Below are 22,008 nucleotides of genomic sequence, written 5' to 3' on the forward strand. Positions count from 1 at the left end.
GTATACACCACCATGCTCAGGTTTTTTGGTTGAGATGGGGATTCAAATATTTTCCAGCTGGCTTCAACCATGATTCTCCTCATCTCCACCTCTGGAGTAGCTAGGATTACAGGTGTGAGCCACCACATTCAGCTTTTTTTTGTTGTTGTTAATAATGAATATTTATAACTTATTGTAAAAGTCTGAACATTTTACAGTCCTGTTACCAGTTTTCATGAAAAAAATGATAGATTTTTCTTGTGAAACTGACATAGCTTTAGAGAGTTAATAAACTAAGAATTAATCTTTTTTTAAGTCTGCTGCTAATGGTACACATAAAACTATCAAAGAAAGTTGCTTGTAACTTTGGACTTTTGAAACAAAGTTCGAGTCCTATACTAAGAGGCAGACTATTAGATCAGGGCTTACTGACACTGAGGACTACCTTGCTGTGTAGCAATAACATGTACTTTCAATGTACTTTTCTTATAAATTCTAAAATAAATTTGCTTTTTATGCACTTTAGTAGAGTCTGGCATTAATACTTTTCTCTAAAGATGGTTTGCTTCATAGTTATTTCAAGTTACCACTAGACTTCTGTAATTATTTTTAAGGATTAAATTTGTCTTGTATACTTAGCCATCATAAGTTGTTTCCTATTAAAAATTTTAATTTTATGTAATGTCTCTAGTGTGGTTTTTATGTGTCCATCCCATTATCTCTCCCAGCACCTCCCCACCCCCAGGTCCTGGGGCTTTTTTGGGGGGGGGGGGGAGGGTCCAGTCGTGGGGCCTGAACTCTGGGCCTGGGCGCTGTCCCTCAGCTCTTCAGCTCAAGGCTAGCACTCTACCACTTGAGCCACAGCACCACTTCCGGCTTTTTTCTTTTTGCTTATGTGGTACTGAGGAATCGAACCCAGGGCCTCAGGCATGCAAGGCAAGCGCTCTACCACTGAGCCACCTTCCCAGCCCTAGGTCCTGGGGCTTAAACTCAGCCTGGGTGCTATGCTGTCCTGAGCTTGTTTTGCTCAAGACTAGCGCTCTGTCACATGAGCCACAGCACCACTTCCAGCTTTCCTGAGGAGTTTATTGGAGATAATGAGTCTCATGGACTTTCCTGCCTAGGCTGGCTTTGAACCACAACCCTCAGATCTCAGCCTCCTGAGTAGCTAGGATTACAGGTGTGAGCCACCAGCACCTGGCTCTAACATTTTTTTAAATGTATTTCTCTTTTACAACATGTATTTACAGTCTTCTCTGTATAAAATATGTAAGACTTACTTAGTTGAAAAATATGAAACCCAGAAACATATAAAAGTAAACTAAGCCGGGTACTGGTAGCTCGTGCCTGTAATCATACTACTTTGAGACAGACCTGAGTATCATGGTTCTGATGGGGCAGCAAAGTCCATGACTCTTCAGTTAGCCACCAAAAAGCTGGATGTGGAACTGTGGCTCAAGTGGTAAAGTGCTAGCCTTTAGCACAAAAGCTCAATCAGGAATAGCGTCCAGGCCTTAAATTCAAACCTCAGCCACACACACACACACAAAACCACTTGAACTAAGCACAGTTCCAACTAACTGAACATTCCAGGTCCTTCTAGAATTTTTCTAGTATATAGATTCACATTTTTATACATCTGCAAAATCATATTTATAACTTGGCAGTGCTTAAATTTGGAATTTACATTTCTACTGCCTATTAATAGGCAACATTGGGCCAAATGAAGTGTTATTATAAAGGTGATTTAGTTTGAGGGGTTACAGTAACAGTAGTCAGGTAATTTCTTCTTTTTTCTTGGCATGGGTTCTGTCCCTGAGTTTTTATGCTCAAGGCTAGTGTTCTAGCCACAGCTCCACTTCATGCTTTTTGATGGTTAGGAGATAAGAGCCTCACATACTTTCCTGCCCGGGCTGGCTTCAAACCTTGAGCCTCAGATCTCAGCCTCCTGACTAGCTAGGATTACAAGTGTTAGCCACCAGTGGCTTTTATATTAGAAAAAACTCTTTTTGGCCAGTCCTGGGGTTTGAACTCAGAGCCTGAGCACTGACCTTGAACTTCTTTTTGCTCAAAGCTAGCACTCTACTACTTGAATCACAGCACCACTCTGGCTTTTTCTGTGTATGTGGTACTGAGGAATCAAACCCAGGGCTTCATGCATGCTAGGCAAGCACTCTACCACTAATCCATATTCCCAGCCCCTAGAAAATTTATAAGTACATGATAATTGGAAAGCATTAGCTTTGGGCTGGTAGTGATGAAACATAATCCTGGATAGATAGGTAGAGAAGAAGGATGAGGCTTGAGGCCAGTCTGGGCAAAACAGTCCCTATCTCAAAAAACAAGCTAAGGGCTGGGAAGGTGGCTCAGTGGTAGAGTGCTTGCCTTGCATGCATGAGGCCCTGGGTTTGATTCCTCAGAACCACATAAGCAGAAAAGCCGGAAGTGGCGCTGTGGCTTAAGTGGTAGAGCGCTAGCCTTGAGCTGAAGAGCTGAGGGACAGAGCCCAAGCCCAGAGTTCAGGCCCCACAACCTGCCAAAACAAAAAACAAAACAAAAAAAGAAATAAGCTGATGTGGTAATTCATGTATGTAATCTAAGCTACATTGGAAATAGGAGGATTATAGGCTGAGACCAGCTGGGGCAAAAGCACATGATCTTACAAATGAACTACAAAGCTAAAAGGTCTGGGGACGTAATTCAAGTATAAGTTTTAAAAACCTCAGTTTACACAATGATGACAACTTAATAATTTTTATTGATTTTAACAATCTTATACTTTCTACTTGTCAATAAATACTCAGGGAATTATATTGTCTATTTTTAAAGTGCACTTAGCTTTTGTACCAATAAAAGTAGCATGACCTTCCAACAGCTGCTACCTGAAGGACAACTTGGAATTAGCTAGAGAGTGCCAATATGGCCAAACACATGATCTAGAAGCTATCCAATTTTAGTCTTAGCATGTTGTTTGTAGCATAACACCTTTAAACATTCTGAGTACAAGTTCACTGATACAATGTATTTAAATATTAACATTGGATGTTGCTTAATATTTATGATATTTGATTGGCATAGTACATTTGCCCTTATGGTTTATTTGTAAGTTAACTTCTTGGCACAAATGTTGAAATAATCATGAATTTTAGAAGGAAAAGGGGGAGGGCTACTGATTTGACAAGTTAATGTAAATTTTGATGGACAATTTCTTTCTTTTAGCTAGGTGTGGTGGTATTCGACTGTAATCCCAGCACTTGGGAGGCTGAAGCAGGAGGATCTAGAGTTTGAAGACAGCCTGGGCACCATAAGACGCTGACTCAAATGTTTTTTTTTTTTTTTCTGATTAATGAATTTGGATTTGTACTACTACTCTAAAACATGTTTTTTGTTTTGTTTGGACAGTACTGGAGTTTGAACTCAGGGCTTTGAATTTTTAGGCTGGCACTGCCACTTGGGCCACATCCCCAGCCGTGTGTGTGTGTGTGTGTGTGTGTGTGTGTGTGTGTGTGTGTGTGTGTGTGTGTGTGTGTGTGTGTGTGTGTGTGTGTGTGTGTGTGTGTGTTGTTGGGGGGACACCTTTGAAGTTCTATACAGTGAACACTGATGGTGAAGAATGTCTGGGTCATATGATTGTTCAACATTTTGGCAGTTTTCTAGAGCAGCTACATCATTTTATAATCCTACCTGCAGTGGATGACCTTTCTGATTTCTTTACATCCTTCAAAACACCTATTACGTAGTTTTGTGGGGTTTTTTTGGCCAGTCTTGGGCCTTGAACTCAGGGCCTGGGCACTCTCCTTGAGATTCTTTTGCTCAAGTTTAGCACTCTACCACTTGAGCCATAGTGCCACTTCTGACTTTTCTGTTTATGTGGTACTGAAGAATCGAACCCAGGGTTTCATGCACGCTAGACAAGCACTCTGCCACTAAGCCACATTCCAGCACTGTTACTTAGTCTTTGGGGGTTTTGTTGTTGTTGCTGCTGCAGCTGCTGCTGGTGGTGGTGGTATTGGGGCTTGAACTCAGAGCCTGGGCACTGTCCCTTATTTTTTTTGTTCAAAGCTGATGCTCTACCATTTAATTCACAGTTCTATGTCTGGCTTTTGGATGGTTGGAAATAGAGTCTCATAGACTCTCCTGCCTGGACTAGCTTTGAACTACTATCTTCAGATATCAGCCTCCTGAGACTATAGGTTAGGATTACAGGCATGAGCCACCAGTGTCTGACATTTCTTTAAGTTCAAAATCAGGGCCTTGTGCATGTGGCACAAGCATTCTACCACTAAACTACAACCCCAACTCTGGACTTGTTTCTTTACTTTTATTTTCAAATTATTCATTGCAGGATAGAAGAGTTGCTTAAGTGGTAAAGCATCTGCCTAGCAAATACAAGGTCCTAAAATCAAATACCAGTATCGCCGGGCGCCAGTGGCTCATGCCTGTAATCCTAGCTAATCAGGAGGCTGAGATCTGAGGATCAGGGTTCAAAGCTAGCCTGGGCAGGAATGTCCATCAGACTTTTATCTCCAATAAACCATTAGAAAAACAGAAGTGGTGCTGTAGCTCAAGTGGTAGAGTGCTCGCCTTGAGCTGAAGAGCTGAGGGACAGCACCCAAGCCCAGAGTTCAAGCCCCATGACCAACCAAAAAAAAAAAAAATCCAGTATCACACACACACACACACACACACACACACACAATCTCACAAAATAAAATTCATTGCAAGTGTATATTTATCCTACATATCCTGCAACCTTGATGAATTTACTTATTCTAATTGTTTTCAACATATTCCTTAGCCATGTCATCTATGAAAGAAGCAGTTTTACTTTTGCCTTCCAAATCTTGCTCTCTTCTATTCATTTGTTTGCCTGGTTGCCCTGGCTAGCACCCTCCCAGCATAATGCTAAAGAGAAGAGATAAACATTGAAACCGGATCCCTTATGAATCCTTGTCTCTCATCTTCTACTAATACCAATTCAAAATGAATCAAAGACCTTAAAGTAAAACTGGAAACGTTTAAACCACTACAGGAAAGAGTAAGAACACTAGGACTGGTTGGCATAGGCAACATCTTCCTGAATAGAACTGTGAAAGAGAAAATAGGAGAGAGGATTGACAAGTGAGCTTCAATCAAGCTAAAAAGCTTTTGCACAGCAAAACATAGTCACAGCTAAAAAGAGCTTATAGAATTAGAAAAGATCTTTTCTAATGATCCTGACAAGGATCTAATAAGTAGAATTCAAAACCAGCTTAAAAAACAAACCCAAACCCCCATCCTCACCCTGGCATTGATGGTTCATGCCTGGAATCCTAGCTATTCAGGAGGCTGAGATAGGAGGAACATGGATTAAAGCCAATGTGGGCAAGGAAGTCTGTGATATTGTTATCCAACTAATCAGCAAAAGGCTGTAAGTGGAGTTCTAGCCCTGAGAAGAAACCTCAAGGACAGTGCTCAAGCCCTGAGTTCAAGCCCCCAAACCTGCATGTGCGCGTGCACCCACGTGTGCATGCGCGCGCGCGCACACACACACACACACACACACAAAATCTCTAACCTAATTAATACATGGGAAAATAAACTGAACAGATACTTCACAACAGAAGTACGAATGGCCAACAAATATGAAGAAATGCTCACTATCTCTAGCCATAAAGGAATGCAAATCTTTGTGAGATTCCATCTCCTGTCAGAATGGTGGCCATCAAGAACACATGCAACAACAAATGTTGGAAAGGGTGCAAGGAAAAATGGATCCTAATACGGTATTGGTAAGAATGGAAACAAGTGCAACTGGTATGGAGGTTCCTCACAAAACTAAAAATAGAACTACCATATGATCCAGTGATACCACTCCTGAGCATATACCAAAAGACTGTCAGGATACACAATAGATACACTTGCACACCCATTTTTATTGTGGCACTATCCACAATAGCCAAGCTGTGGAAACAGTCCATGTCCTACAACTGATGGGTTGTAATGTGGTATATATACCCCAAGAAAATGTGGTGTACACACACACACACACACACACACACACACACACACTGGAATATTATTCAGCCACAAAAAAATGTCAGGGTGAGAATGTGGCTTAGTGGTAGAGTGCTTGCCTAGCATGCATGAAGCCCTGGGTTCAATTCCTCAGTGCCACATAAACAGAAAAAGCCAGAAGTGAAGCTGTGGCTCCAGTGGTAGAGTGCTAGGCTTGAGGCAAAGAAGTTCAGGGAGAATGCTCAGGCCCTGAGTTGAAGCCCCAGGACTGGCAAAAAAAGAAAGAGAAAGAAAAAAAGGCCCTCCCCCCATGATATAACCCCTGTTTTCACTGTATTTGATGTTGGTATAATTTGTGGAGAGGAAGGGAAAAAACAAATCGTTTAAATAGGGATACAGGTGGACCCATTGCAACAATGAGATGTACAAGTCCTTATGTGGAAAACAACTTTACAACTTTGGCTGGGGCAGGGGCGGGGGGGTGGTAATGGATGGGGGGTGAGGGAAGGGGGGATATGGGGTGGGGAGATGGGAAGGGATAGGAAGGGGAAACAAAGGAAGAGGCAACAATGCTTGATAAGAAATGTACTCATTGGGGCTGGGAAGGTGGCTCAGTGGTAGAGTGCTTGCCTTGCATGCATGAGGCCCTGGGTTCGATTCCTCAGCACCACATAAGCAGAAAAAGCTGGAAGTGGTGCTGTGGCTCAAGTGGTAGAGCACTAGACTTGAGCTGAAGAGCTGATGGACAGCGCCCAGGCCCAGAGTTCAGGCACCATGCCAGGCAATAACGCTTGCCTTGCATATATATATAAATGTACTCATTATCTTGCCCATGTAATTGTAACTCCTCTGTATGGTATTTTCATAATAAAAAAAAGAAAGAAAGAGAAGGAAGGAAGGAAGGAGAGAAGGAAGGAAGGAAGGAAAGAAGGAAGGAAATGGAAATGTCATTTGCAGGGAAATGGGTGGACCTGGAAACCATCATATTAAACCATCTACATCTCTGACATAGATGTTAGACCTAAAATATAAATATATACATAAGCCATAAGGGCCATATGTGAATATGCATATATGATCATTTGGATTAAAGTTCAGTGTGATGCATGTGTGAGACACCATGATAAAAACCCTTAACATACAAAAAATATTAGGTAACATTTCTTGTCTGGAGTGTTGGCAATAAATAGTGGGAGGGGTCATATTAGTAGACAAAGAGGGAGGGCAAATACAGACAATATATACATGTGTGAAAATGGAACAAGGGTACTTAGACTTATGGAAAGGGAGCAAGAGGAAGAAGAATGACAGAGGGGTGATTATGATCAAGGAGCTTTTGTATACATAAATGGAATTGGGGAAAATGAAACCCCCTTGTAAGACTAATGTATGCTAATAAAAAAAAAGATATGAGATTTATCTTGTCTTTTTCCTGGTCTAAGGGACTGCATCCACTATCCTCTAGTTCAGTGTATATTAACAGGGTTTTATCAGGTTAAGAAGTTCTTCTCGGGGCTGGGAAGGTGGCTCAGTGGTAGAGTGCTTGCCTTGCATGCATGAGGCCCTGGGTTTGATTCCTCAGCACCACACAAGCAGAAAGAAAAAAGCCGGAAGTGGTGCTGTGGCTCAAGTGTTAGAGCGCTAGCCTTGAGCTGAAGAGCTGAGGGACAGCGCCCAGGCCCAGAGTTCAGGCCCCACGACTGGACCAAAAAAAAAAAAAAAAAAGTTCTTCTCTACAGTTAAAAAAATGATCTTATTAGGAAATGTATTTTATCAAGGTGCTTTTGCATGTTTTGCATGATTTTTGGCTTTATATTCTATTAATATAATGCTACTACATAAACACAACTGATTTTCAAATATTAATTCAACCCTAAGTTTGTGGGATAGTTTTTTTTTCTTTTTCTTTTGTTTGGTCGTGGGGCTTGAATTCTGGGCCTGGGCGCTGCCCCTCAGCTCTTCAGCTCAAGGCAAGCGCTCTACCACTTGAGCCAAAGCACCATTTCCAGTTTTCTGGTAGTGAATTGGAGATAAGAGTTTCATGGACTTTCCTCCCCCAGCTGGCTTTAAACCGTGATCTCAGATCTCAGCCTCCTGAGTAGCTAGGATTACAGGAGTGAGCCACTGTTGCCCAGCTTGGAATAGTATTTTTATGTGTGTGAGAAATTTTGGTTTATAGTTGTTTTGGCTTTGTCTGATTTTGGTATAGAATATCCTTTAGCCCATTCACTGAACTGAATTAAAAGGAAGCCATATTTTATGTTTCTCACAAGATCTTTGTGGGGCAATGAGTCTCTCACGAGGTGAGCACCTTGGTGGCAAGAGCAATACCTCTGTGTTTGTATTGGAGTGGGGACAGACAGCTATTTTTAAGCAAGAAAAGACCATCTTTTTCCTTTTCTTTCTTTTTTCTTTCTTTCTTTTTTTTTTTTGTGCTGGTCCTGCAGGGTGTCCTGAGTTTTCTTTTTCCTCAAGGCTAGTACTCTATCATTTAAACCACAGCTGTACTTCTGGGTTTTTTTGGCGTTAATTGGCGATAAGAGTCTCATGGATTTTCTTGAGTCGGTTTTAAATCATGATCCTCAGATCTCAGCCTCCTGAGTAGCTAGGATTACAGGCATGTGCCGCTATTGATCTGCTGCCATCATTTCTTTATAAGGCCAGAAAAAAAATGAACAATGGAGGTTTGGGAAAAAATATTTTAGCTTTACTTCACTAGCTAAGTTTGATGTGATCTGAAGCCAAAATTCTGGTTTTTAAATATTATTGAACATTCTTCATTTTTCAATTGATATTTAGGCAAAGGGTTATTTTTATTTCGATATTTCAGTGTACCCAGGACTGGGTCCAGCATGATTTTATTGCCTTTTGTTCATTGTTAAATGAAATTTTTGTTTCAAAATAGAGAAAACTGCAAAACCAGTACAGAGAATTCCCATATCCTATCCTCTATACACTTCTTTTTTTCTATTGAGAATTCTCCATTTTTAAAGCAGTTTTTGTTGAACATCAAACCTTTGGCAATATTGGGGACTGAACTCAGGGTCTTGCATAGGCAAGCATTCCACAACGTGAGCCACTCCAGGCTTTTGCTTTTAGGATTTTCTGCTTCAGACAAGGTCTTCATTTTGTCTTAGGCTGGTCTTGGATCACAGTCCAGAAAGTTGTTAATAGAAGTATATGGGTATTATCTCTAGTAATAATGAGTCGTCTAGCTTTGTAATGTCCATGTTCATAAAACAGTGGATGGCCTAAAATTAAAATCCATTCCAAATCTTTTCCAAATCAATTTAAGCCCCATTCTGGGGCTTAAGCTCAGGACCTGGAGCTCTTCCTTGGCTTTTCATGCCCTTTTCAAGGCTTGAGCTATACTACTTAAGCTATAGCTCCACTTTTGGCTTTTTGCTGGTTAATTGGAAATAAGGACCTCATAGGGTTTTCTCCCCCAACTGATTTCAAACCAGGATCCTCAGATCTCAGCTTCCTGAGTAGGTAGGATTACAGATGTGAGGCACCAGCTCCCGGCTGAAACTATTTTTTTAAATCACTAAAAATCAATGTATATAATGTATAGTTATGGGCAAGGAAAATTTAGATTACAACATTGAAAAAGTTGTTTTATATTTATCCTCCTCGATGCACTTTTCCAGGCAAATGTGCCTCTTAGGAGCAATTGTCTACAAGAGTCTGGGATAAGCTTGAGCTACACAGACTCTGCTCTCACAAGACCTTGCTCTCTCAAAGACTTGGAGCAGCTCAGCCACACATCTAGAGTATGAAGCATGAAGAACATTTATTCTACACAAAGGACTCCTTGTGATTAGAAGGAGTCTCTTGTCAATAAACAACAAAATCAAGGAAAAAAAATCACAGGGTAATGTATGTCACTACTTGTCACATCTCTCTACCTGGGAGACATTTACTTGTTTGAATTGTTCACACATTTTAACTATGAAGAAAACTCATTAAGTATAGTCACTGGCACTGATAACTCATGCTTGTCAGCCTAGCAACTCAAGAGGCTGAGACCTAAAGGACTGAGGCGCAAAGCCAGCTCAAGCAGAAAAGTCCATGAGACTTTAACTCCAAAATAACCACTAAAAATCCAGCTTAAGCGATAGAGCACTTGCCAAGCAAGCTCAGTACTGGCAATCAAAAAGAGAAGTCCACACAAAAAAATAAATAAATAAAAAAAGAGAGAAGTCACCAGAAAAAAATCAATGATAGAAATTGGAACAAAATATCTCAAATACAATAATTATTTTTCCTTTTGATGCAGGGTTTTATTACATAAATCCTAGGCTGTCTTGAACTCATTCTGTAGCCCAGACTGGCCTGTATCTTGTGATCTTTCTGCCTCTTCCTACAGTGCTAGGATTACAGGCATGTACTGCCATGCTCGCTGAATTTGAATCTTTAAACTTGAAGATGAGAAAGTGGAAAGGTGCTAACCTGTTGCACATGGAGAACATGCCAGCTTTGAATGGTTAGAGTTTTACAATGATGAGTGATGGAGCTTGTGAAAATTTCTTAGAACCAGCTGCTGGTGGTTCATGCTTATAAATCCTAGCTACTCAGAAAGCTAAGATTTGAGGATCATGGTTTGAAGCCAGCCCAGGCAGGAAAAGTTCATAATTTACTAATTTACTACAAAAAGCCAGAAGTGGAGCTGTGGCTCAAGTAGTAGAGTGCTAGCCTTGAGAAAAGAGCTCAGGGACAGTGTCCAGAACTCAAGTTCAAGTCCCAGGATGGGCATCAAAAAAAATCCATAGGATACTTAAAAATGATACTGAAAACCATACCCTTGTACTATCATTGAACAGAAAATGTCAAAGATTTAGCCTATAAATGACTAGAATTATAATAGAAAGTAGCTATTGTTTTAAAGTTTTTCCTTCTATGTACAGAAAGAACATCAAATAACATTCTAGCTGTCATCTTGCCTTGATTTAATTACATACAAGCTCACACAAGGCCAAAGACTTTAAATATAGTATATAATAGCCATGATTGGTACTTGGCAAAATAAAACCAAACCAAATAAACCTTTTTCTGTGTGCAATCTTCTGAGATTCAGAGTCATGATGTTTTCCCTGTCAAAATGTGTTTATACATATAAAAGTTTCTCTTAGGAAAAGGAAAAAAACCCTAGGATAAAATTGTTTTAAAGAATACATCTTTTAGCTGGGCAGCAGTGGCTCATCCCTTTACTCCTTGCTATTCACGAGGCTGAGATGGGAGGATTGGGGTTTGAAGGCAGCCTGGACGGTAAAATCCATAAGCCTTTTATCTCTAATAAACTAACAAAAGAGAAAGAAAAGGAAATAGAAAGCTGGAAGTGGAGCTATAGTTCAAGTGGTAGAGACTATCCTTGAGCAAAAATGGTCTAGGGACAGTGCCCTGAGTTCAATCCCCAGGACACATCTTTTAGCCAGGTGTGGTGGTTAATGCTTATAATCCCAGCTACTTAGGAAGCTGAGGCAGGATTGCCAGTTTCAAGCCAGTCCTGGCAGAGAAGCAAAATTCTTCTCCTTTTGTTTATTTAGTTTTTTTGTTTGTTTAGTTCAAGCAGTAGATCTCAAGGTGCTGGGCTCAACGCCCACCTAATTCAAAGTTTGTGACAGATGGGTTCCTGTTTGTAAATCGACAAACAATAACTTAAAAAATCAAATTCTAACACAAAAAATTAAATTCCCACCTACGTATTATCCATTTGGTTGCTTTGGGGGAAGTTCTCAGTTCATCAACTGTGTTTACATCATTTTTGATCTCCTGAATGTTTCCCTGACCTTAATTTTCTGATAATCTGCCTGTCCAAAAGCAAGGTAAAAGTTACGATAATCCCCTGACAAAAAAAGATATGTCATGCACTGAACTGATCAAGTGATATTTGTTGAAAGGCAATGAAGGTGAGCTGTATTATGGGAAAATGAATGAAGCATCCAGAGTACAGCACTAAACTCCTGATTTTTCTTTCTTTCTTTCTTTCTTTTCTTTAAAAAAAAAAAAAATCAGTCATGGGGCCTGAACTCTGGCCTGGGCGCTGTCCCTCAGCTCTTCAGCTCAATGCTAGTGCTCTACCACTTGAGCCACAGTGCCACGTCCAGTTTTCAGGTGGTTAATTGGAGATTAAGAGTCTCCTGGACTTTACTGCCCTGGCTGGCTTTGAACTGTGATACTCAGATCTCAGCCTCCTAAGGAGCTAAGATTACAGGTGTGAGCCACTGGTGCCTAGCTTTACCTTTCTTTTCCTCAACATTAGATCCAAGGTGTACCAAAAACACAAAAATGAAAACAACCTTATAAAAACAACATTTAAAGCTGGGCACTGGTGGTTTACGCCTGTAATCCTAGCTACTCAAGAGGCTGAGATCTGAGGGTCGAGGTTCAAAGCCAGCCTGGGCAGTAAAGGTCCTGAGACTCTCCAATAAACCACCAGAAAACTGGAAGTGGTGCTGAGGCTTAAGTGGTAGGGACTTGCCTTGAGCTGAAGAGCTGAGGGACAGCGCCCAGGCTGAGAGTTCAAGCCCTATGACCAATGACGACGACAACAACAACAATAATTAAGCCCGGTGCTGGTGGCTCAAGCCTATAATCCTTGCTACTCAGGAGGCTGAGATCTTAAGATTGTCATTCAAAGCCATCCCAGGCAGGACAGTCCGTGAGAGTCTTATCTCCAATCAGTCACCAAAAGACCAGAAGTGGGAAGGCTAGCTTGAGCAAAAGAGCTCAAAGACAACACCTAGGCCTTAAGTTCAAGCTCCATGAGCTAAAACAACGCCCCCCTACAATACCCCCCCCCACATACACACCCATAAAATTCGGATTTTAACATAATATTTCTTTCACTCCCTCCCTCTTCCTTCTGTTGGTATTTTTACTTGAATGTTTGCTGTCCTATTGCAGAAGAGCAGCGAGTGGCTGCTGCTCTTTAATTCAGTGAGGGGTAAGGCAGGCAAGGACAAAAATATCTGGCTATAGTTATCCAAGTGCAATGGGACAAAACTCCATATCGCCAGAAGGTGGCAGTGTTGTCCACTAGACCATTTCACTGTTTTCTGCATAAAAACTCTTAAACCCCTTTATATTTTCAAGGTCCATACAAGTTAAACTTTCAAAAATATCAACATTTGAGAATGTTCATGTTTTTTTTAGAAGAAAAAACAGATACACATATATCTCACACATAGAATCAGGAAAGTCTTTGCTTACTGGGGCCAAGGCACACAAATACTGCTGAAATTATAAACCTACAAGTGATTCTTTGTTGTTGTTGATGATGTCATGGGGCTTGAACTCTGGGCCTGGGCCCTGTCCCTCAGCTTTTCAGCTCAAGGCAAGCACTCTACCACTTGAGCCACAGCGCCAATTCCAGTTTTCTGGTGGTTAATTGGAGATCAGTGTTATGGACTGTTGTGCCCGGGCTGGCTTTGAACCGTGATCCTCAGATCTCAGCCTCCTGAGTAGCTAGGATTACACCAGCGCCCTGTTCAAGTGATTCTTCTTAAGGGGTTGTTTTACATCTCTTGCAGTAGAATTATGAGCTGTCTAGGGGGGCTCTTTCCTCTTCCAGAGCTCCATTTCTTATTCTTCCTTTATGACCCTTTGCTTTTGTTTCCCCATCCCTGCTGTATGTACCTTGGTAACCTACATGAACAAACTAGTGATTCTACTTGCAGGACTTAATTGTTCAGCAATACAGTTTCTCATGTCAAACAAAATGGTAAATAATGTTCTTGCTTGATGCTTTTAACGCTAGGGTTTTCACATAGGACTAGCCTGTAACCAATTAAAGTCATTTACCTAGTGAGTGATTGTTTTATTTAAGAATTATTTATCCCTTTCATATTTTATTGCACTCGTAGTGGATTGAGTGAGGAGCCCCGGAGTCTTTCCTTTCATTCCAGGGCTAATTGCCCTCAGTTACGTGTTGCTCCTGTGACTACCAATCCTATGAGCAGACTGGATTAACTGGGCTAGGATGAGTTTGGTCACCAGTACGGATAGTAGTTAGTGGTTGGGCTAATGTTACAAGTGAACCGAAAGGACATTTTGATGAACTTCCTCCTAGACCCCTCGTTTTAGGCTTTTGAGAGAAATCAGGCACACGTGATAAGATCTCTGTCTTCATGGAAGGTGGCAGTGTGGAAAGGGAATGTCCAGTTAATCTAAAAATCAGCCGGGGCATGCTGGTGCACAGCTGGGAGACGCCGGGGCAGGAGGATCTCCGGTTCAAGGGCAGCCTGGGTCACCCGGCGAGGCCGTGACTTAAAGAAATGACTGAAAATGAGCAGCGCAGGGTGCGGGGCAGCGCGGCCCCGGGCACGGCGGAGTCCGCAGCCCTGCTTGGCCCGGCGGCTCAGCGGGCCTCTGGGAGGGCTCAGCGCGGTCAGGTCCTCGCTGGACTCTCAGCTAGCCGGGTCCCGGCGGAGACCGCGGACAGACAGCCCTCCAGCGCGGGTGCGCGGGGCGCTCGCGCGCGGGGCGGGGCCGGGCCCGCGGCTGTGCCCCTCCCACGCCCCGCCTCCGACCCGGCGCCCCGGCCCCGCGCCCCCGGCCGGCCCGCGTCACTGCCCGCGGCCGCGCGGCGCCCCCTCGCCCGCGTCACCGATCTCCGCCGCGCGGTCCCGCGCGGCCCCCCGGGGCGGGCGCGGGGCGGGGCGAGCGGACGCCATCGCGTCGCTGGCGGCCGGCGGCGGCGGCGGTGGCGGCGGCGTCCTGGGCAGCACCGAGCGGCCGCCCGGCGTCCGGGCCGCCCGCCCCCGCCTCACCCCCCGCCCAGTCCCCGCGGCGGCGGCGGCGGTGGCGGCGGCGGCGGCGCGCGGCCGGGTTGGGCGGCGGCGGTTCGGGGATGAGGAGGCGGCGGCGCGCGGAGACGATGCTCCGGAGCTGAGCGGACGCGGCGCACCGAGCGGGATGGCGCAGGCGGCAGGCCCTGCCGGCGGCGGGGAGCCGCGCGGGGAGCCGGCGGAGCTCGGCGCGGCCGCGGGCCCGCAGGACTCGCTGAGCCTGGCGGAGATCCTGCGGCTCTACAACCAGCCCATCAACGAGGAGCAGGCGTGGGCCGTGTGCTACCAGTGCTGCGGCTCCCTGCGCGCCGCCGCCCGCCGCCGGCCCCGCCGCCGCGTGCGCTCCGCCGCGCAGATCCGCGTCTGGAGGGACGGCGCCGTCACCCTGGCGCCCGCCGGCGACGAGGGAGAGCCGACCCCCGCCGCGGGTGAGGCCCGGCGGGTGACCGGGGGCGGGGAGGGCCGAGCAGGGGAACTGAGGACCGGGAGGAGGAGGGAGGGAAGGAGGGAGGGGAGGACCGCGAGCGAAGGAGGGCCGGGGCCGGGGGTCCGGCCAGGGCTGGGCCTGCGCCCGGCTGTCTGCCCGCGGCCCCGCCGCCCCGGGTCCCCGGGGCCCCGGCCGGGCTTACCTGCGGAGCCCGCTCACCTGCGCGGGGCTGGTGCCGGGCTCAGGTACCGGCGAGCCCGCGTGAGATCTCCGAGGCAGGACGGTGACAGCTTTCTAAAGAAGCGCCCGGTGTTTACGAATGTAACTATTCGGCTTCTTCGGACGCCTCGAGGGTCCTGCTGTTCCTGGGGAGGAATGGAAACCCAGACGAGGGGCTTGGGGTCGTGGGCGTCGGGACACGTATTCACCGGTGTGTCAAAGTTTGTTGCGGTGCAAACCAGAAAGCGGATGAAAGGCGAACACGGGTTCGTTCGGTTAGCTATTGTCTACTGCAGATTCCCGAGGATCTGTCCCCCGAACAGTGACACACACAGCCAGGCGTACTCACTGAGGATGAGGAGAGGTTGATAATTGGTTGCTCCTACCCGGTTTTTTTTTTACCAAATGCCGTCTTCTGAGAGGCAGGTCGATTAAAAACAGAGAAAAACAATCCACCCTCTCTCCAAGAAATTGTCAAAATGCTTCAGGTGAAAGATGTGATCCCAGAATAGTCAGAAAAATGACGTGTAAAGGAAAGCCTTTTCTAAACCGATGAAAACATTCAAGATTATGTTTTCATTCCTCCAGACATCTATACGTTTCTTTTTTAGTTAATCGCCTTTGTGTTGTTTTTACTTTTTGAAGGGATACATAGAAAACTTAAACATTTTCTCTTTAATGGGATATCACCTGATATCCCATTAAATTGGTAAATGTGTACATTGTATGAGATGTAAATAAAGCCAGCCTTTTAAGGATTCTTTTGAAATAATTTTTATTTCAAATAGTCTTCAGATTCGATCTGTTTTGTGTTTGTGTATTGGATAGAATAGTGGGAAGTACTTGGTGTTTTGCTTGTTTATAGTATTTTAAGATGGCATGGGAAGACACCTTTTTAAAATGCAGGGAAGCAGTGTCAGGGTGTTTTATTTTTATTGTCCTTCATGGGGCCTGAACTCGGCCTGGGCACTGTCCCTGAGCACTTCAGCCCAGGGCTAGCACTCTACCACTTGAGCCACGGTGACACTTCCTGCCTTTTCTGCTTATGTGATGCTGAGGATTCAAACCCAGGGCCTCATGCATGCGAGTCAAGCACTCTACCACTGAGCCACCTTCCCAGCCCCTAGCTGTTTCAAGAGGAAAAGAATTTGTGTGCAGCTCACTTTTTTTTTTTTTTTGGGGTCTGGTCATGGGGCCTGAACTCGGGGCCTGGGCGCTGTCCCTCAGTTCTTCAGCTCAAGGCTAGCGCTCTACCATTTGAGCCACAGTGCCACTTCCGGCTTTTTTCTTTTTTCTTATATGGTGCTGAGGAATCGAACCCAGGGCCTCTGGCATGCAAGGCATGTGCTCTACCATTGAGCCACCTTCCCAGTCCCTGCAGCTCACTTTTTGAAGCATCATGGGAATGGTTGCTTCCAGAAAGAACAAATCTCATGATTATATGTCTTAAACGTTAGTGTGTTGCTTAGATAAGAGTGTTAGATTGGCCGGGTGCCAGTGGTGCATGCTTGTAATCCTAGCTACTCTGTAGGTTGAGATCTGAGGATTGCCTTTCAAAATCAAGCCCAGGCCAGAAAGGCAGTGAAACTCTTATCTCCAGTTAACCATCAGGAAATTGGAAGTGTCCTTGAGGCTCAAAGTGGTAGGGTACTATCCTTTTGTTTGTTTGGGGTTTTTTTGGGTCCGGTTGTGGGGCCTGAACTCTGGGCCTGGGCGCTGTCCCTCAGCTTTTCAGCTCAAGGCTAGCACTCTACCACTTGAGCCACAGCACTACTTCCGGCTTTTTTTCTTTTTGCTTATGTGGTGCTGAGGAATCGAACCCAGGGCCTCAGGCATGCAAGGCAAGCGCTCTGCCACTGAGCCACCTTCCCCGCCCAGGTACTATCCTTTTGGTTAGGGAACTTAAAATCTGGGCAAGGTGTAAATTCAGTAAGAAATGTAAAGTGACAAATACTTTATTGACCTTTCTATCCTATGGTCCTTTGTCATACCACCATAGTGCCTCCATGGTATCTTAATTCTGAATTAGGACAGATGTCCAGGTCATGGTTTCTCAACTATGGCTTGACTGACATTTTTGGCTCAATACTTCTTTGTTGTGGGGCTGTCCTATGTGGTACCTCAAATCTCAGCATTGCAGGCTTCTATGGCTGGATGCCAGTAAACCCCTCCCTCAATCGTGAGAATAAAAAGTCTTCAGACCTTGCCATCTGGACCACGCAAAATTATCCTGGTTGAGAACTGGTCTAGCAGATGATGGGTGGTGCCATGTCTGTGTTCAGTGTGAAGTGGATTTGGCTCAGTCCTGAAGCCAATGAATCTGTCTACTGCTATTCATTCAAGTGAGTGACATTGACCCTCACCACCACCACCACTATCACTCCATCTCAGCCCAGGAAAAGAAAGAGCACTTTACTTGCTTTTCCTGGCTTGTTTGGGGACTGTATATAGTAGTAATTGAATTTACTTTTTTAAAGTTCCTCTATTCTTTTTTGGTATTGGGGTAAATCCATGGTTTTGTGCATGCTAGACAAGTGCTCTGCTACCCTCCCAGGCCACAATTTACTTTTATTTATTCATTTTTGGTGCTGGTCCTGGAGCTTGAACTCAGGGCTTGGAATCTAGAGGATTTATGCGTCTTTGTAGTTGGCTTAGCACTTGATTTTCCCCAATGTTTATGCAGTATGATTGTGATGGACATTACCGTGGGGAAGGTTTATTAGGTCCAGTTTAATGAAGTTTCTTCTTCACACCCCGGTGACTGAGGTATCACAAGCATGTGAGCTCTGTGAAGCCTCACCAGCGTGACCCACTGGCATTCAGCTCACATTTTGGTATCTTTAGAAAGTGGTGACTGATGAAATTTAGGAGATGTCCTAGATAGTCATAAGATTAGAACATTGATTTTTCTGAGATGTCACAAAGGACTGTTAGTGGCGGAATATTAGTGATTAGATTCATTAGTCCTCTAGTAATTAAAATACCCATCTGACAGTAATCACTTCAAACTTTTCTTTCAGTTTTTCGATGGACAATTCATTTTAGATTTATAACCAATACTTAAAATATGATGGCCGCATTTTTATTTTAAATAATTTTTTTTTTTTTTGTCGGTCCTGGGGCTTGAACTCTGGGCCTGGGTGCTGTCCCTGAGCTCTTCAGCTCAAGGCGAGCGCTCTACCACTTGAGCTACAGCGCCACTTCCGGTTTTCTGGTGGTTTATTGGAGATAGGAGTCTCACGATCTCTCCTGCCCTGGCTGGCTTTGAACTGGGATCCTCAGATCTCAGCCTCCTGAGTAGCTAGGATTACAGGCATGAGCCACCAGCGCCCGGCTGTTTTAAATAATCTTAAGGTTGGTAATGAGTTAAGTTTTCTAGGAAGATTAATGAAGGCTATATATATACTAATACTGGGGTCCCTTGAACATGGCTTCTAGGTGTAGGGGTTGGAATGAGGATGTGATCAGTCAAGCATCTCAGCAAGGTTCATGATCATTTGGTGAGGAAAATGACTGTGGAATACTATTCTGTTTGAATTTAAAGAGCCAGAATATTTAGGGAAAAGAAATGGTCAAAACACTGTGTTTGTGTTTGTAGGTGCATGCATGTGTGTGCATGTGTGTGGCTGCTAGTACTGGGGCTTGAACTTGGGACCTACTTGCTGGCTTTTAGCTTTTTTCACTCAATGCTGGCGCCCTACTGTTTGAGCTACCACTGCTCCACTTCCAGCTTTTTGGTGTTTAATTGGAGGTAGAGTCTTGCGGACTCTTCCAGGGCTGGCTATGAACTGTGATCCTCAGATTTCGGCCTCCTAACTAGCTAGGATTACAGGCTTGAGCCACCAGTGCTTGTCACGAAAATCTTTAAAAAACCTTTTTTTTTTTTTGAGATGGAGTCTTTTGGACTTTTCTGAGTAGCCTCAAACCATTATCCTCCCAATCTCAGCCTCCCAAGTAGCTAGAATTATAAGTATGAGTCACTATCCCCAGCAACTTTTGGAATTCCTCAGTATTTCTGTTAATGTCCTCTTTTGTGTATTTCTACAGAAATATGCAAAAACCATTTCACACCCAAAATCTTGAGGAATACTGGTCATGTGTTTTGTGAAAAGTCTATTTGTGTTTGCCTGATGTTTCTGAGTGAAGGCTCTTCTCATCTCATCACATTGGGGTGCACACTGTATCCAGCGTGATGTGTCACCTGGGTCCTCGGTGAAGACAGCCTTTACCAGATTTCTCCACTAAAAGTTACTGTTTTCCCCTGTTCTGTACTCTTGGTTAGAATTGTGTTGCTTTCTCCAGCTTTCAGTCATGGAGTCCAGGCAGTCAGATCAGCTCCATCATGCATAAATACCCCCATTTGCAATTCTTCTGTAAGGAAGATTTGTCCTTTTTTCTAATCTGCCTATTTATTTTTATCAGTCTGGACTTGCAGGTATTTTATACTTTGGTGGCTATCCACTTCACATTCTTTGATTGCTTAAGTTTTTTATCTCCAGCTGTGGCCATTGGGGCACTCCTTTGGTGGGCCACTATTCCCTTTGACATAGACATCCTTTAGTGGAATACATCCTTGCTTTCTGGCACTACAAACTCATCATGTGTATTTATTTCCTGCCCAGCCCTAGAACTAGCTGTATCTCTAAGGAGCTCTGGATCCTTGAATTGGAGAATGATATGAATCAAGATTGAAGAACTGGGTGTGTTATGTGTTGCTACTAGAATTGTTTTATTATTTTTTATTGTAATTTTAATTGTGTGTGTGTGCATATGAGCATGTGTGTGTGCATGCGTGCATGTTTGTGTACTGGTCCTGAGGCTTGAACTGGGGGTCTGGTGCTGTCCCTGAGTTTTTGTGCCCAAGTCTTCACACTCTACTACTTAAGCCATAACTCCATTTCTGACTTGGTTCATTGGAGATGAGTCTCGTGGACTTTATTGCCTGGGATGGCTTTGAACCACAATCTTCAGATCTCAGCCTCCTGAGTAGCTAGAATTACAAGCATGAGTTACTGGCTCAATATATTCCTAATTTGTATTTTTCTGATGGCTAATTAGATTGATTACCTTCTTTATTGGTTATGAAGATATTTCTTAGTGAAATTCTTGTTTACATCTTTTGATCATTTTCCCCTTATTGTTGTTTTTGGTAAGATATATGTAAAGAGGTTGCAGTTTTAACCTTTTGATTTCATAGCATTAATTACATTTACAGTAATGTACAATTATCGCCACTATTGATTTTTAGATATTTTTGTTCCCCCCTCCCCCCCACCCAGTCTTGTTAGATAGCCTGGGCTTCGTTTAGGTCTTCTGTCTTCATCTCTCTCTCTCTCTCTCTTTTTTTTTTTTGGGTCCGGTCGTGGGGCCTGAACTCTGGGCCTGGGCACTGTCCCTCAGCTCTTCAGCTCAAGGCTAGCGCTCTACCACTTGAGCCATAGCGCCACTTCCGGCTTTTTTCTTTTTGCTTTTGTGGTGCTGGGGAATTGAACCCAGGGCCTCAGGCATGCAAGGCAAGCGCTCTGCCACGGAGCCACCTTCCCAGCCCCTTCTGTCTTCATCTCTTGAGCATGGCTTACACTACTACTCTTAAAACAAGTTTTAATTAAAATGTGTGCAGAAAAGTACATAAATCATAAATGATGACTTTTCACAAATGAGAGTATACTTGTGTCACTAGAAAGAACAGAATATCATTAGCATCCAGAAAAGCCTGCTTCTATACCATGGTTGCATAGTTTATTTAGATTTTAGGATCATATTCCATTGTATGAATATGCTGAATTAACCCATTCTACTCTACATGGATATTTGGGTTTTGGATATGCAGTCATTGGATATTATGAATAATGCTGTTAAAAGCACTGTCAAGTGTGTGCTTTAGTAGTTAGATACAGCATTTGTGTTGAGCCTATACTGTAATTTGCAATTGTTAGTTCATTCTAATAGATGCTGTATTTTGCCAATGTTTTCCAAAGTGATTGTACCTCACAAACTTTTAAAATTACAAAGTCAGTTTGAGACTTCAGTACAAATTTAGATGACTATAGTAAGTAATAATACATCTTTCAAATAACATAAAGAGTTTTAAGGACTTTTACATAAAGAAAAGATACGTTTTAGAATGATAGATATAACTTATTCCACAATGTATGTGTGTATTGAAATGCCACTTTATGCTCCAAGAGGATATACAATTATATACTCTCGCAAAATCTAAATACTTGTCACCTAAGAGCCCAACATTTTAAATAGTTTCAGATGGGTAGAAGTGTTATATTTCTTTTTTTTCTTCTTTTTTCTTTTGTTGATTGTGGGGCTTGAACTCTGGGTTTGGGCACTGTCTCTCAGCTCTTCAGCTCAAGGTAAGCGCTCTACCACTTGAGCCACAGCGCCACTTCTGGTTTTCTGGTGGTTTATTAAAGATAAGAGTTTCACAGACTTTCCTGCCCACCATCGCTTTGAACCATGATCTTTAGAGTAGCTAGGATCACAGGCATGAGCCACTGGTGCCTGGCTAGAAGTGTTTTATTTCTAATAAGAACATCAGATCTATATTTACTGAGCTTCTGAAACCTGTGACTCTTGACTGTTTTT

At 43.7% G+C, this 22,008-nt stretch overlaps 2 protein-coding genes across 10 annotated transcripts in view; both read left to right on the forward strand.

Annotated features, from left to right (window-relative positions):
• The window catches only part of Cep76 (centrosomal protein 76), a 31,322-nt gene extending 27,962 nt beyond the window's left edge, over nucleotides 1-3,360 (forward strand). For 5 of the 6 annotated variants that reach the window (XM_070029606.1, XM_070029603.1, XM_070029598.1 and 2 more), the window contains one exon: nucleotides 3,203-3,360. In XM_070029606.1, coding sequence (XP_069885707.1) covers nucleotides 3,203-3,267 — 65 coding nt within the window. In that variant the 3' untranslated portion in view covers nucleotides 3,268-3,360. Of the gene's footprint in view, nucleotides 1-3,198 lie in introns of all 6 variants that reach the window. The other variant, XM_070029600.1, reaches the window with a different exon arrangement.
• Nucleotides 3,361-14,815: 11,455 nt separating this feature from the next.
• The window catches only part of Spire1 (spire type actin nucleation factor 1), a 160,854-nt gene continuing 153,661 nt past the window's right edge, over nucleotides 14,816-22,008 (forward strand). Inside the window, exon 1 of one of the 4 annotated variants that reach the window (XM_070029608.1) lies at nucleotides 14,816-15,193. In XM_070029608.1, the coding sequence (XP_069885709.1) occupies nucleotides 14,893-15,193 (301 nt within the window). In that variant the 5' untranslated portion in view covers nucleotides 14,816-14,892. The remainder of the gene's footprint in view (nucleotides 15,194-22,008) is intronic. The other 3 variants (XM_070029609.1, XM_070029610.1, XM_070029611.1) reach the window with 3 other exon arrangements.

This window comes from Dipodomys merriami, unplaced genomic scaffold (genome assembly GCF_024711535.1).
Source record: "Dipodomys merriami isolate MVZ:Mamm:240054 unplaced genomic scaffold, mDipMer1.0.p SCAF_2, whole genome shotgun sequence".
Taxonomy (NCBI): Eukaryota; Metazoa; Chordata; class Mammalia; order Rodentia; family Heteromyidae; genus Dipodomys; species Dipodomys merriami.